The sequence below is a fragment of the Chlamydotis macqueenii genome, chromosome 4 (genome assembly GCF_036417535.1).
Source record: "Chlamydotis macqueenii isolate bChlMac1 chromosome 4, bChlMac1.mat, whole genome shotgun sequence".
Classification (NCBI taxonomy): domain Eukaryota; kingdom Metazoa; phylum Chordata; class Aves; order Otidiformes; family Otididae; genus Chlamydotis; species Chlamydotis macqueenii.
In genome coordinates this window covers 58933833-58945317 of record NC_141559.1, presented here as the reverse complement: position 1 = coordinate 58945317, position 11485 = coordinate 58933833, and the positions used below count along the sequence as shown (strand labels likewise).

The following is an 11485-nucleotide window of genomic DNA, read 5'->3' as shown; positions in this document are numbered from 1 at the left end:
GTGCCTGAGGTGTGTGGCTTGCCTGTTCTTGCTCCAGGCTGGTCAAAGCTGAGCCAGCTCTGGTTCAGAAACCTGGACATCACACTCTCATTTTAATCTCACCTGAGATTAAAAACCCTGCCTAACATGAGTGGATGCACAGCTGGCATATCCCAGGGGATAGCAGCGGTACCTTTAGAAAGGTACTTTTCTTTTAGCTGTTATCTCGCTTAGATGAAGGTTTCCTTGAACTGAGCAGACCACAGCAAAAAGTTGTTTAAATAGTCAGACTCACGTTGCCCTAAAGAAAACATTGGTATGTGTTGGCATGTGGGAGCGCAGCCAAAAAGAAAAAAAAACAAAGGCAAAAAGCCACAGTTCTCCGAAATCAGCGGGCATGCCACCCTCAGTGCTGGAGAAGACAATCCCCAGTGACTGGCACTCTGACAGCGGCTATTGCACCCATTAGTCATTTGCGGGGCGATTCTCGGTGCTAACAGGAAAATGGCAGCATGTACCCTCACGGGCAGGATGGACCACGCTGAGGGCGACTCATGGGCATGGTCTGCAGCATTTCTTGCACATCTTCTGTTTCCATTCACATTTTCCCAGCCTGTGTCCTCCTCTCAGCTGACAGCGCTGACTGACCTTTGCCTCACTGAGGATGCTCCCCCACTCCTAACCTAGCCTGCAGTGTCTCAGAGGCGTGGGCTGGCCTCGTCACTGTGGGGGCTGCACACTGGTCCCCGGGGATGCTCCCAGCAGGAGGGAGGCACTGAGTTCTCCCCAGCCTCTCCACACCAGGGACGTGATTCATGCCGCCCATAAAATCCTGGGAGCATGTTCCCAGTCCAGGGTGGTGGCAGCCCTGTGCTGCAGTTGGGCTGAACTGGCTTTCCCTGTCTTGGTACACCCAAGTGCCCCACTCACCAGGCACCCAGTTTTCATTTCAAAAGCTGATGGTATTCTGGAGGTGAAGCAAAAGTTGTTAAAGCTTGCTGCTTTCGAGAGTGATAAGATGTTAAATAACTTCCAAACGACTTACATGTGGGTAATTGCTGCTGTTTTAGCTCCAAAAGCAGTTGGCTTTCAGAAAGTTGTTATTCATACTCATTGCAAAAGCAAATGGTGGGCAATCCTCACCTGCAATGAGCTGCAAAGTGCCACAGCCCGGGAGAAACAGCGAAGCTCACTGAGAGTTTTTAAGCTAGGGAAGGGTATTTGGTCACGAACAGATGCCCTGTCCCAGCCTTCCCTACGTTAAACCACTCTGTTGTTTTTTTTTTTTTCTCTTATGGGCAAATCATTTACTGTAATTTAATGATCACAACCACATAAAATCCACTTCCTTGTGGTAAAAAAAAAAAAAAGGATTAAATGTCTCAGTTTATCTTTCCACGTGGTCACATGGCCAGAGCTGGTTGTAAAATGTTGAAAAACTAGTTTGAGGTGCACCCAGTGCCAAGCGCTGTACATTTCCGTGTTCTCCCTCCCCTCCTATCGCTCACAAAGACGCCACAGAAAGACAAGGAAGTTTGCTTTCTCAGGGAGTGGATTTTTTTTTTTAAATAAATTTAAAGCAGCATTTATTATTCTTAAATCTAATCCTTTAAGACCTTGATGCTGTCCTGGTCCCAACCCCGAAAGGAACAGCCTGAGAAGAACTCGTACAAAAGCCAAAGTGTGGAACAAAGTCACTTAAAACAATGAGAGAGTGTCTCAAATACCCACCCAAGCTGCAGGGACGGGGTCCAGGTCCCAGTCATCCTAGTGAAATCAAGAAATGCTAGGTGAGCTTGGAAGGAGACCCTTGTGCAGCACGTAGCCTCTTGTGCAAATAGCAATGCAGTTCCCTATGGTTTTGGAGTATCTATGCATGCCTCAGAGCTGGGCTGTGGGCTTAGGCAATGGTGAGGTGGCTCAACCTGGCAAAAAGCTGCCTGCCAGGGGTGGTGAGGAGGTTGGTGGTTGGATTGGCGTTTGGGAATTTGGCTCCTGAGTGATGGATGTAAAAGAGTTTGGGTCTCTGAGACAACATATTGCAGAGTAGGACTTGATTTTTCTTCCCAAATACAAATTATAGCACATTTTAGTTATTTCTTTTTCCTCGAGCGGCAGGCTCGTGTTGGTTGTGCTCGAAGCAGCTCCTGGGGTTTCACTGCTTCAGAGCTCTGGTTGGAGCAAACCTTGGCAGCTGATGAGTCCTCGTCCACTGCTTCTGGGCAGTGGCAGTGTTTGTGAATGCTGAAAGCATGCTGACACCTTGCTCAGCTGAAGTCTTTGTTACTGGTAAAGCTTCAGCTGAAGCACTTGTTCATGGGTGAAACTCAAGCCGGTTGTGATACCTAGCCTGAGGTCTGTGCTCTGCTGACTTCCTCTTCTGCTTCCTGTGAGAAAAGAGTGAAACCTTGGGAAAAAAACCACATTGCTAATTAGAGTTTAACTACTTTTTTAAAAGTACAGTTCACAACACCTTTGTCAGACAGAGTATGGATGCTCTCTGGTTTTAGGGAAAGCAAGTGACAGGTTCTGAATCCTTTTCCTAAGCACTTAGGTGCACTTAAGGTGCACCTTAGGTGCACAAAGGTGCACTTAATGTTGCACCTTTGACACCTACTGTAATGCTGTCTGTAATCTTACTGGTGTTGATGATACTGGTCACCTTGCTGGTACAGGACTACTCAGCACCAGAGCTGTTTAAACAGCATCCCTCTTACTTCAGTATGGAATACAAAACCATAATTTGGTTTTCAGTCACTTTGCATATGTGTATTTGACTGTTCCCGTCTCTTGGAGAGAATCAGCTTTTCTTTGCTGTATGTCATATTCAGTATATTCCCCAGCAACAGAGAAACAAGCTGTCAGACCCAAACAAACTGACAGAATTATTTCTTCCATTTGTTACTGTTTTTTCAGGACTCTGAGAAAAAAAAAAAAACACCTGATTGGGATGGAGTGGGAGGTCTCAGCCAGATAATCTCTGCTTACCATCATCATGGTGTGTGTGAGAGCAGGCAGAGGGCTGGGGGATCAGTTCTGGTTATTTCCATTTCCAGCCCAGTCTCTTCCCCTGTGTGTACTCTGGGGAGGGCTGGCTTGGAGGTGAATGCAGTATCTGTCAGCAGAAGTAAGATCAGCCTCTCCATGCATCTCCCTTCAGGGGTACTAGGTGGAGAGAGGGGTGCGTAGCCAACATCCTCATGTTACTGCCCTTCTCCATGTGCAAAAGATAAAAGCAGACAAGACAGAGATAGGTTGGTTTTTTTCTGCCTTTTGTGGGTGTTGTTTAACTTACCCAGCCAATGTCTTCAGTTGACAAGCCAACAGTGGGGAAAAACCCTCAATATGACCAGCATCAGTGAGGGAGACCTGCTCTGCATGCTTTCATGAGGAAAACTCAGCATGGAGAAGTGTGTGTCCAAGTTAGGGGCACAAAACAATTTCTTCCCTGCCACAGGCTGACACCTGTCCTCTCTCACCAGCTTTCTCACAATGCCACCCCATCATCGTAGTTTCCCAGTCTGTCTAGATGATGTTTGCAGTGCTTTCTCCAGGTACGTCTCCACTGGTACATCGTCAAAGACCTCATGACTCAAGCTGCAAGTCTGAGTCAGACATAGTGCTCTTCCCCATTTGTCATTTTTGACACATATGCCAAGCCTGATGTACTTCACCTCATGCTTCTTGGAGCTCATCTGCAACATGAGAACTTTCAGGTGTGCTTCAGGGCCTGCTGCAGCACCATGGGGTCAGGGGATGGCCAACAGCATTTCCAGGACACCATAGGAGGAGGTATGTCTGCGTGGAGTGTGGGACATGTCGCAGCTCCCTCAGACTGTAGCACTCCACCATGTGCATATAGTGGTAGACGGTCTTTACTTTGGAAGAGTTTACTGCAACTCTTTGGGTGGTAGCAAGAAACCACCCAGCTGGTGGTGGTGGAGGGTTAGTAGAGGGGAAGCCTGGACTGCTTACATGATGGTAAAGGGAAAGGCTATAAGACTTTTTCTTGCTTGGATAAGTCCTTGGTGACCTGATCATTGATGAGGTGCTGGTGCTCCCCAACATTTTGTCTGCCAGAGCCCTCCTGAGTGCTCTGCCAAGCTCTCAGCAGCTGCACCTTTGCTGCTTGGAGCATTGCAGGATGACAAGTGCCTCCACAGCGCTGCTTGAATGCCAGTATTGCAGCTGATGACTAGGATTGTATCCCTCTGCATCCTGCACAAAGTCTGGTGAGCCAAGGGATCTGTCTGCCCGGAGCAAAGCCAAGCCTTGAGGGAATTCTTAGCTTATCCACATGGCCAGAAAGCCTTCCTGTGAGGGACAGCAGCCGAAAAGTCAAAGACTAGAGAAAATAAGGATGCCCTCTGTACAGCCAGTGCATGCATAACAAGTTTAATAAGTAATCCCTTGTCATTGCACATCCTGTTGAGTGACTGCAAGACACCCTGGTCCATATCCTACAGATTTGTTACAGGTGTGAGAATTGCTCATTGTAGTTATTGCTTCAAAGCTTTGGAATTGCTCTAAATGTGGGCTGGTTTAGAATCATAGAATAGTTTGGGTTGGAAGTGACCTCTAAAGGTCACCTAGTCCAACCCCCCTGCAAGGAGCAGGGACATCTCCAACCAGATCAGGTTGCTCAGAGCCCCGTCCAACCCGGCCTTGAATGTTTCCAGGAATGGGGCATCTACCACCTCTGTGGGCAACCTGTGCCAGTGTTTCAATGCCTCTGATTTAAACCCATGCATCTCTCTGCTGGTTAGCTTGAGGTCACTCCTGTGGCTTGTGTAGGCTGTTTGCAGGGGTTTTTTTTCATACTTCATAAAGATCTTCTGGCTTACCTGTGGCTTCCCGCTTCCTACCAGTGCGTGGATCGCGAGCAGTGGCTGAGCTAAGACCAGACTTCAGTGACATCGCAAAAACGCACTAGGACAGGCTGAAAGTGCAGCCTGGCTGGCAAAAATAACATGTGTGTGTTTGGAAAGAGGTAAAAAAAACCCAAACCAAACAATAGCTTATCTTGCTTCAAAGTAAAACTACAACTGTGGGCAATGAGGCCATGACAAGTGACACAGCTTCCTTTAACTTGATGACCACCCTATAAACCAGCTGCATGCAGAAGCGCAGGAATAGTCGGGGTGGGCACAAACCCACATCCCAAGTTTGTGATCTTGCCTCTCCAAATGCCCTGGGGAAAGGCAACTGTGAGGAGCCCTGGGCTGATGAAGATGAAGCCCGAGGGTCCACCATGGGGCAGACCATTGGCCGGCACAGCCTGTTTAGATGGAGAGGTCTGTCATTGTGTTGGGAAGACACGGCTGTCTGGTGTATGTGGGACAAACCTGAGCACATTTGAACATTTTTCCCCATAAAGTTTTCTGGTTAAGGCTTAGTCCTTGACTGCTCGCCTTCTGCATGCAGGATCTGCAGTTTTGTCTGAGCGAGGACTGTGAGGCAGGGCTTCTGTCTTCTTTGATTGGGAAACCGGTGAACTCCAGCACTGGTCTTCTGATTGGAGGAAAAAAAAATCTAATCTAATTAATCAGCTTGACAGGAAATACTTTGTATGGAAGTACTTCTACAATACCAAATTTCTGAAAATTTCCATAGTCTCTTTGCTCTTTGGCATCTTGAATGGCCATAATTGCACAGCACAGCCTACCTTTGTGCCAGGAAGGAAGGACTTGGTGCCACAAAACTGCCTTTTAAAATTCCCTACCTTACAGTTTGTCCCTGCAACACCCCTCTGACCATTTTGTTGCTAGGCAGGACTTGTCCCTGAAACTCAGTCAAGTGTGATTCAGCATTTAGTTGACACATTGGAGCATAAAACCTGACTTTGCTAGCTTTTACATGCACAGTAGAGGTAGTTCCTCTTGTTAGGAGGTAAGTCTGGGGTTTATTTATTTTACAGGTCAGCATGATGGGCCAGTTCTGTGGCTGATAGGCATACAGGGAGCAGAGAGCTCAGTAGGTGCTCAGGACCCCGCCAGACCAGAGATGTTAGGGGTGCAACATCAGCCACAGAGAAGGAGATGAGGTACTGTGTATACCTTTTCAGACGTATAAAAAATTCATTTTGCATGTACTTTGAGGTCTAGTGCTTATATAAATGAGATGTTGCAATATCAGAGTGGTGTTAATCCACTTGAACTTCTTGTTAATATGTTTATATAGTAGCTGTATCTTAGTTGTGTTGACGGGTGGTGTTTCCTGAAGAAAGTCAAAGCTGGTTTTTTTAGAGATGTAGGTCGATACCAGCCAGGGAAGTGCACATCTGCTCTTCAACATAATCAAGAAAGACATTCAGAAAGGGAATGGGATCGACTTGGCAGTGTGTTAAGTTGTCACAGTGCCCAAGGCCTCAGCAGAGTTCCTGACATTCCCAAGGCAGCAAGGTCATCTTCAAAGCACAATTGCGTTTCTCTGGCGTTGTTTATGTTAATATCCTGAGAATGACTTGCATATTTCAACCTTACAATGGGTTAATCATTAACTAAGATCTTACAAAACTGAAGTTAGAAACCAGTAGTCTATGAGAATTAAAAAAAAAAAAAAAATTGTACAGTGTTTGTTTGGAAAAAGCTGCGTAGATTAATTTTAATCTTGGGTAGCTTGGGTAAAGGGAGAGAGAAAAGAGCCAGGAACACCTTTCATTGTGGCACAGATCTTCACGTCACTTGGAAAATGTTGCTTTTTGTGAAGGGCATGCCTCACGTATGAACGCCTGTGAAGGGCTGTGGTTTGCTGGTGGTTTCTCTCTCATCCAAGTGAACACAGGTCGACTTCTAGTGAGTGGAAAGGTCAGCAGCAAATTGTGGGGAAGATGTTAGTCTTCTTGTGTGACTTGGATGATTTCTCTGACAGGTGAAGTCCTAATGTGGCTGTATCTCCTTGAAAGCTGTTTTTAGTGTCATATTGATTACCCATTCCCTGAGCAAGATAGATTGACCTGGTAATGGAAATGATTTCTGGGACACACGCTCCTAAACCAAACCTGCAATGTTTGTATAGGGAAAACAGGCAAAATCAGGTGACTCTATCCCCACCCCCAAATCCTACAAAAAAAAATTTAAAAAATATATTTTCTTTCCATTTCCTTGCACAAAAAAAAAAAAAAAAAAAAAAAAGACTAGGGAAACATGTAATGATTAGCATCCTTCAGGAAACCTAAGGCATGTTGGCATAAAGTGCCTTGTCCTAATTGCATTAGGAGAAATTGTGCTAGATGTAGGAAGTTGCAGACACTTTTGCTTTCTTATGAGGGACGTAGAAGCTCGTGTAGTATTTATTCTGGTCTCCTCTTTTGGATTATTCACCAGTGCTAGTCCCTACCTTGGTGGCCAACACCTCTCCCATCTCTCTGCTCTGCCTCAGTTTGCCTCTGCTCCCTCACATCGCTCTTCTCCCCAGACTTGGTACTTGCAGCAGATATTCTCTGGGTGGACTTACACCAGGGAAATAGCCAGAGATTCTGGGGCAGAGATTCTTGCAAATACTGCCAAGATGTGCAGCTTTCTAAGCGTTTGAAGGGTGGAGCATGCTGAGATGAAAAAGAGGTGCCAGCCCACAGTGTTGCTGTCCTGCAGAGAGGACATGCAGCAGAGCTACAGGAGTTTTGTGCGCTGGGTGGATGGAAAGCATGGAGGCATGCCAGCTTCAGCTCCATCCATCTCTAGGCACTGAATCTAAACTGGATGTGAAAAGAGATTTAGGCTGATCAGAGGCTGTTGGAGGAATGGGGAGATGCCCAGTACGCCTGCTGGGAAAGTCACTGTCCTCTGCAGCTGGTGGGACTGGGGAGCCGGTGGCACAGTGAATCTCCCCTCCCCAGCGGAGCCTGTAGAGATGCCGGCTGTGATGTCCTTCTCCCCTCTTGCCCTGAACACCCTCTCCCCAGCTCAGAGGGGAGCACAGCCTTGGCAGAGTGGCTAAACCTGGCAGTGGGTTGCAATGAAATAACAGTCTCCATTTTTAAAGAATGCTTTATTCACTACATCCTAGAAATGTACCGTAAATGGAGCAAGAACTAAATAAACTCAGATGCTTCTGACAGTACAGAGAACAGAGATACAATAAAACACCTAAAATATCAGCTCTTTTGAGAATAAGGCACACTAGTTCTGTTTTTTTAATATATATATTTTTTTCTTTGAATAGTTTGTTCTTAACCTAAAGATGTTCACATTTCAAGTTATCAGACTTACCTCAGTAGTAGTGTACATGAAATGGTTTAGAAGCAAGTATAAAAGGCACGGGCGGGAGGCTCAGCGTGACCTGGCTGCCTGTGTCCCTGTGTCCCCACATCCTGCCTGCATCCCTGGGTCCTGCCCGCTCCTGCCCCAGCGCAGGCAGCACCCACCAGTGGCCTGGGATGGAATGCCTTGGGGTTTGCTCTTGTTGGCTGCTTTCTCTCCCTGCCACCTCTACGAGCAACAGGACCCTCGTCATGCCGGCAGGGAGAGGATGAGTGGGAAAGGAGCCATCACCCCTCACCCTTCCTCTGTGGGTTGGTTGCTGTGTGGGGCTGGAAAGGGGCCAGCAGAGACCCAAACCACTAGACTGCCTTTTTCCTGACCCCAGGGGTGTTTGTGCTAAGCCCATGGACACATGGCAGCATTTAGTGTTGAGCCGTGCAAAGCCTTACCAGAAGGAGGCAGTGCCAGCCCCCCACCCCGCTGGGGGCTTTGCCCAAATCGCCTCTTCTTACCCTTCAAGCAGGCAGGGCCTCGGAGCCAGGGTCTGGGTGGGCTTTCAGCAGCGCAGGGACAGATGAGAAAAGTCTCCCAGGAAGGGACGCAGAGGGGCAGAGTCCAACCTAATGGTTTACCTCCTCACAGTGCTTTTGCTAACGGGTTGACAGAGTTAAGGAGAGCTCAGCTTGGCTGAGCAAGAGCACCTAAAAAAACAACTGCTCACTTTTGAGGCAAGGAAAAAAGTATATTGAAAGGTCACTTGACTGAGTTGGACGTGGTCTGGAAGTGGTTCAGTTGTCAAAATATACTCAATAGGAAACCCCTTTGGCTGGTACTTGTACCACAAAAAGTAAAGGAACATTGTTTACTCACTTCCTGCTTTGCACCTCGTGTCACCAGAGCTGTGTTTGCAGGGCTGATGCACTTCATACAATGGGCAAGATATTTCTTTACCATTTTACTCTATTTTACATTCACTGCACTACTAAATAAAAGCCTTTAAACAGGCCACAAAACACTGCAATAATATATTTACTTCTTAATAAAACAAACTTTTTTATAACATCGCAATAAAAGGTTTTTGTTTTGTGGCAAACCACATACCATGTAAATTTGCAACATAAAATGACTTAAAAAAATGTATATTAAAAGATATGTACAAGCTCTATGTTTTAAAATCATCGGGTCTAATCGCTCCCACCCCTGATGTGCATGTACAACTCCAGTTGCGGAGAAGGGGAATTAAGTGTGGAAGGGAGGCCGGGAGGGAGGCTAGTCCCGTTTCACTAATTCCAGTATCACTACCACCCCTAGTACCTCGGAAATTTCTCACAGAACATGATGGAGCGATGGGTAAGTAACGCTGCACATCCTCTCGGTGAGAACGTGCCTGCTCTCGCTAACAGCAGCATACATTTTTAGTCACTACAACATATACTTCAAAGAACAAAGTAAAGAGCATGGAAAAAGAGCCTAGGTTTATACTGGATGAAGATCTAAGTCAAGACACCTCATGCGAAATACCAACTACTCATTTCTGCATGTGCTCCAACTCAAGTAGCTTCAATAAATAGAAAATCCAGTTGTTTAAGGAAAACTCTGAGCTTTTCCTTTACTTAGCACAAGCCTGAAAATCAGACTGTGAAGAACTTTGTGTGAGGAGGCTATTTTTTTCCTCTTTCTCCCAAATGGGCAATATTAGTTACTTCTGATTTCAAATAAGAATGAGCAGATTGTATTAATGCCAGCACAGAAATGCAGAGGTCTTGCACATTTTTCAAATTGCACTTTCCAGTATAATTTTTAAATAAGATACTTACTGTTTTTTTCTTTAAAAAAAAATTCTAAAGTATGTATTCTTTAAATATTGAATATATTCTTCAAAATATATTGTTAAAACTTTCCCTAGCTGCTCAGGTGTGGTTTTTAATATATAGCTGATATATTATTAAAGGCACTACAAAATAGACATCTCTGGAGTGCAGAAGTTACTAAAAAATAACCTTCATACCACAAATATATTGAAAATATAACTGCTAAAAAAAAAAAAAAAGACCCTATGCAACCCCACTAGGATGCGTATAAATGCATGTCAGCGGTGGGCTGGATGCATCGAGGTCCTTTAGAAATGTATGAATACAGGTGTGTTAAATTTTTAAAATAGCCTAAAAAAGTTAGTGAAAACTTCAAGCGTAGAAAATATTTCAACCATGTTTTTCTATGACATTCTTCACTTTCTGCCTCAGTTTACCGAGCCCAAACATTTACTCTTTCGCAGCCGGTTCTTTCTTCATAAATAGTAAAGTGTTCCTTCAGTGTGTGTTTCTCCACTGCCCTCCTTGGCCAACAGTTTCAGTACGTCTGATAGACGTCATGGATGGGGACCTGGATGGTTGCAGCTGGGAATGCTGGGGGGATGTAGCCGGCATATCCGCCATAGGCAGCAGCGGCAGCAGCGGCAGCAGCAGCAGCAGCATTCTTCTGTAGCGTGGCTATCGTTGCCGTTGCTGCAGCAGGTGCTGCAAATGGCACGTAGCTTGTCCCATAAATCCCAGCAGCAGGGATCCGCTGCACATTGGGAGCCATAGTGTACACTGGCGTGATGGGGCGGCCCTGGAAGGAAAGCATCGAGTTCAGACCTCAAAAAAAGTGCTTAAATGGCTGTAATATCCCATTTCCACCCCCTGAATTGCAAACCCCCTAGAAGGGAACATGAAAATGGGAGGGGAGGCAGTGCATGCCCTGTCAACTAAGCGTTGTGCCATCATGGGGGGCTGTTCCCTCCTTCCCAGATTTGGGTCCCCCACTGCAGGAGAGCAGCTATCCAAAGCACAGAAGTCTAAGACAGGTCAGGTGAACTGCAGAGCTGTTGGGCATTGTAACATCCTCGATAGCATCTCCTGAATGGGAGCAGGGCAAGAGGCCAGCCTTTCCCCCCACCCCAGATGTGCAGAGCAAGACATATGGGAAGCAGGACATATGGGAATTGGGATGTAGAGGAAGCAGGACTTACATGCTGAACTCACCTGGAAAGGGGGAGGCGTTGAAACAGCTGGTATTACAGCTGCGGCCGCGGCTGCTGCAGCGGCTGCCGCACTGGCCGGGTCCTGCTGGACAGCTATAGGGTTGATGATGTGCTCGACAGTATGGATTTTGCCATCTTCCATCATCTTGGCTGGCGGCGCAGCCTGAAACATGGAGTACTGGGCACCAATGGCAGGGATGGCCACTAGGAGAGACCAGACACATCAGATGCTTTGGGAGAGGGTCTCCAGGACCTCGTCTCAAAGAGGAAGCAGACCTCCCTC

At 46.5% G+C, this 11485-nt stretch overlaps 1 protein-coding gene across 3 annotated transcripts in view; it reads right to left on the bottom strand.

The window, feature by feature from the left end:
• Nucleotides 1-7951: 7951 nt before the first annotated feature.
• Nucleotides 7952-11485, bottom strand: part of RBM47 (RNA binding motif protein 47) — a 78993-nt gene continuing 75459 nt past the window's right edge. For all 3 annotated transcript variants that reach the window (XM_086747536.1, XM_086747537.1, XM_086747538.1), the window contains exons 4-5: nucleotides 11204-11406; nucleotides 7952-10790 (exon numbers count right to left, since the gene is read on the bottom strand). In XM_086747536.1, coding sequence (XP_086603662.1) covers nucleotides 10530-10790; nucleotides 11204-11406 — 464 coding nt within the window. In that variant the 3' untranslated portion in view covers nucleotides 7952-10529. The remainder of the gene's footprint in view (nucleotides 10791-11203; nucleotides 11407-11485) is intronic.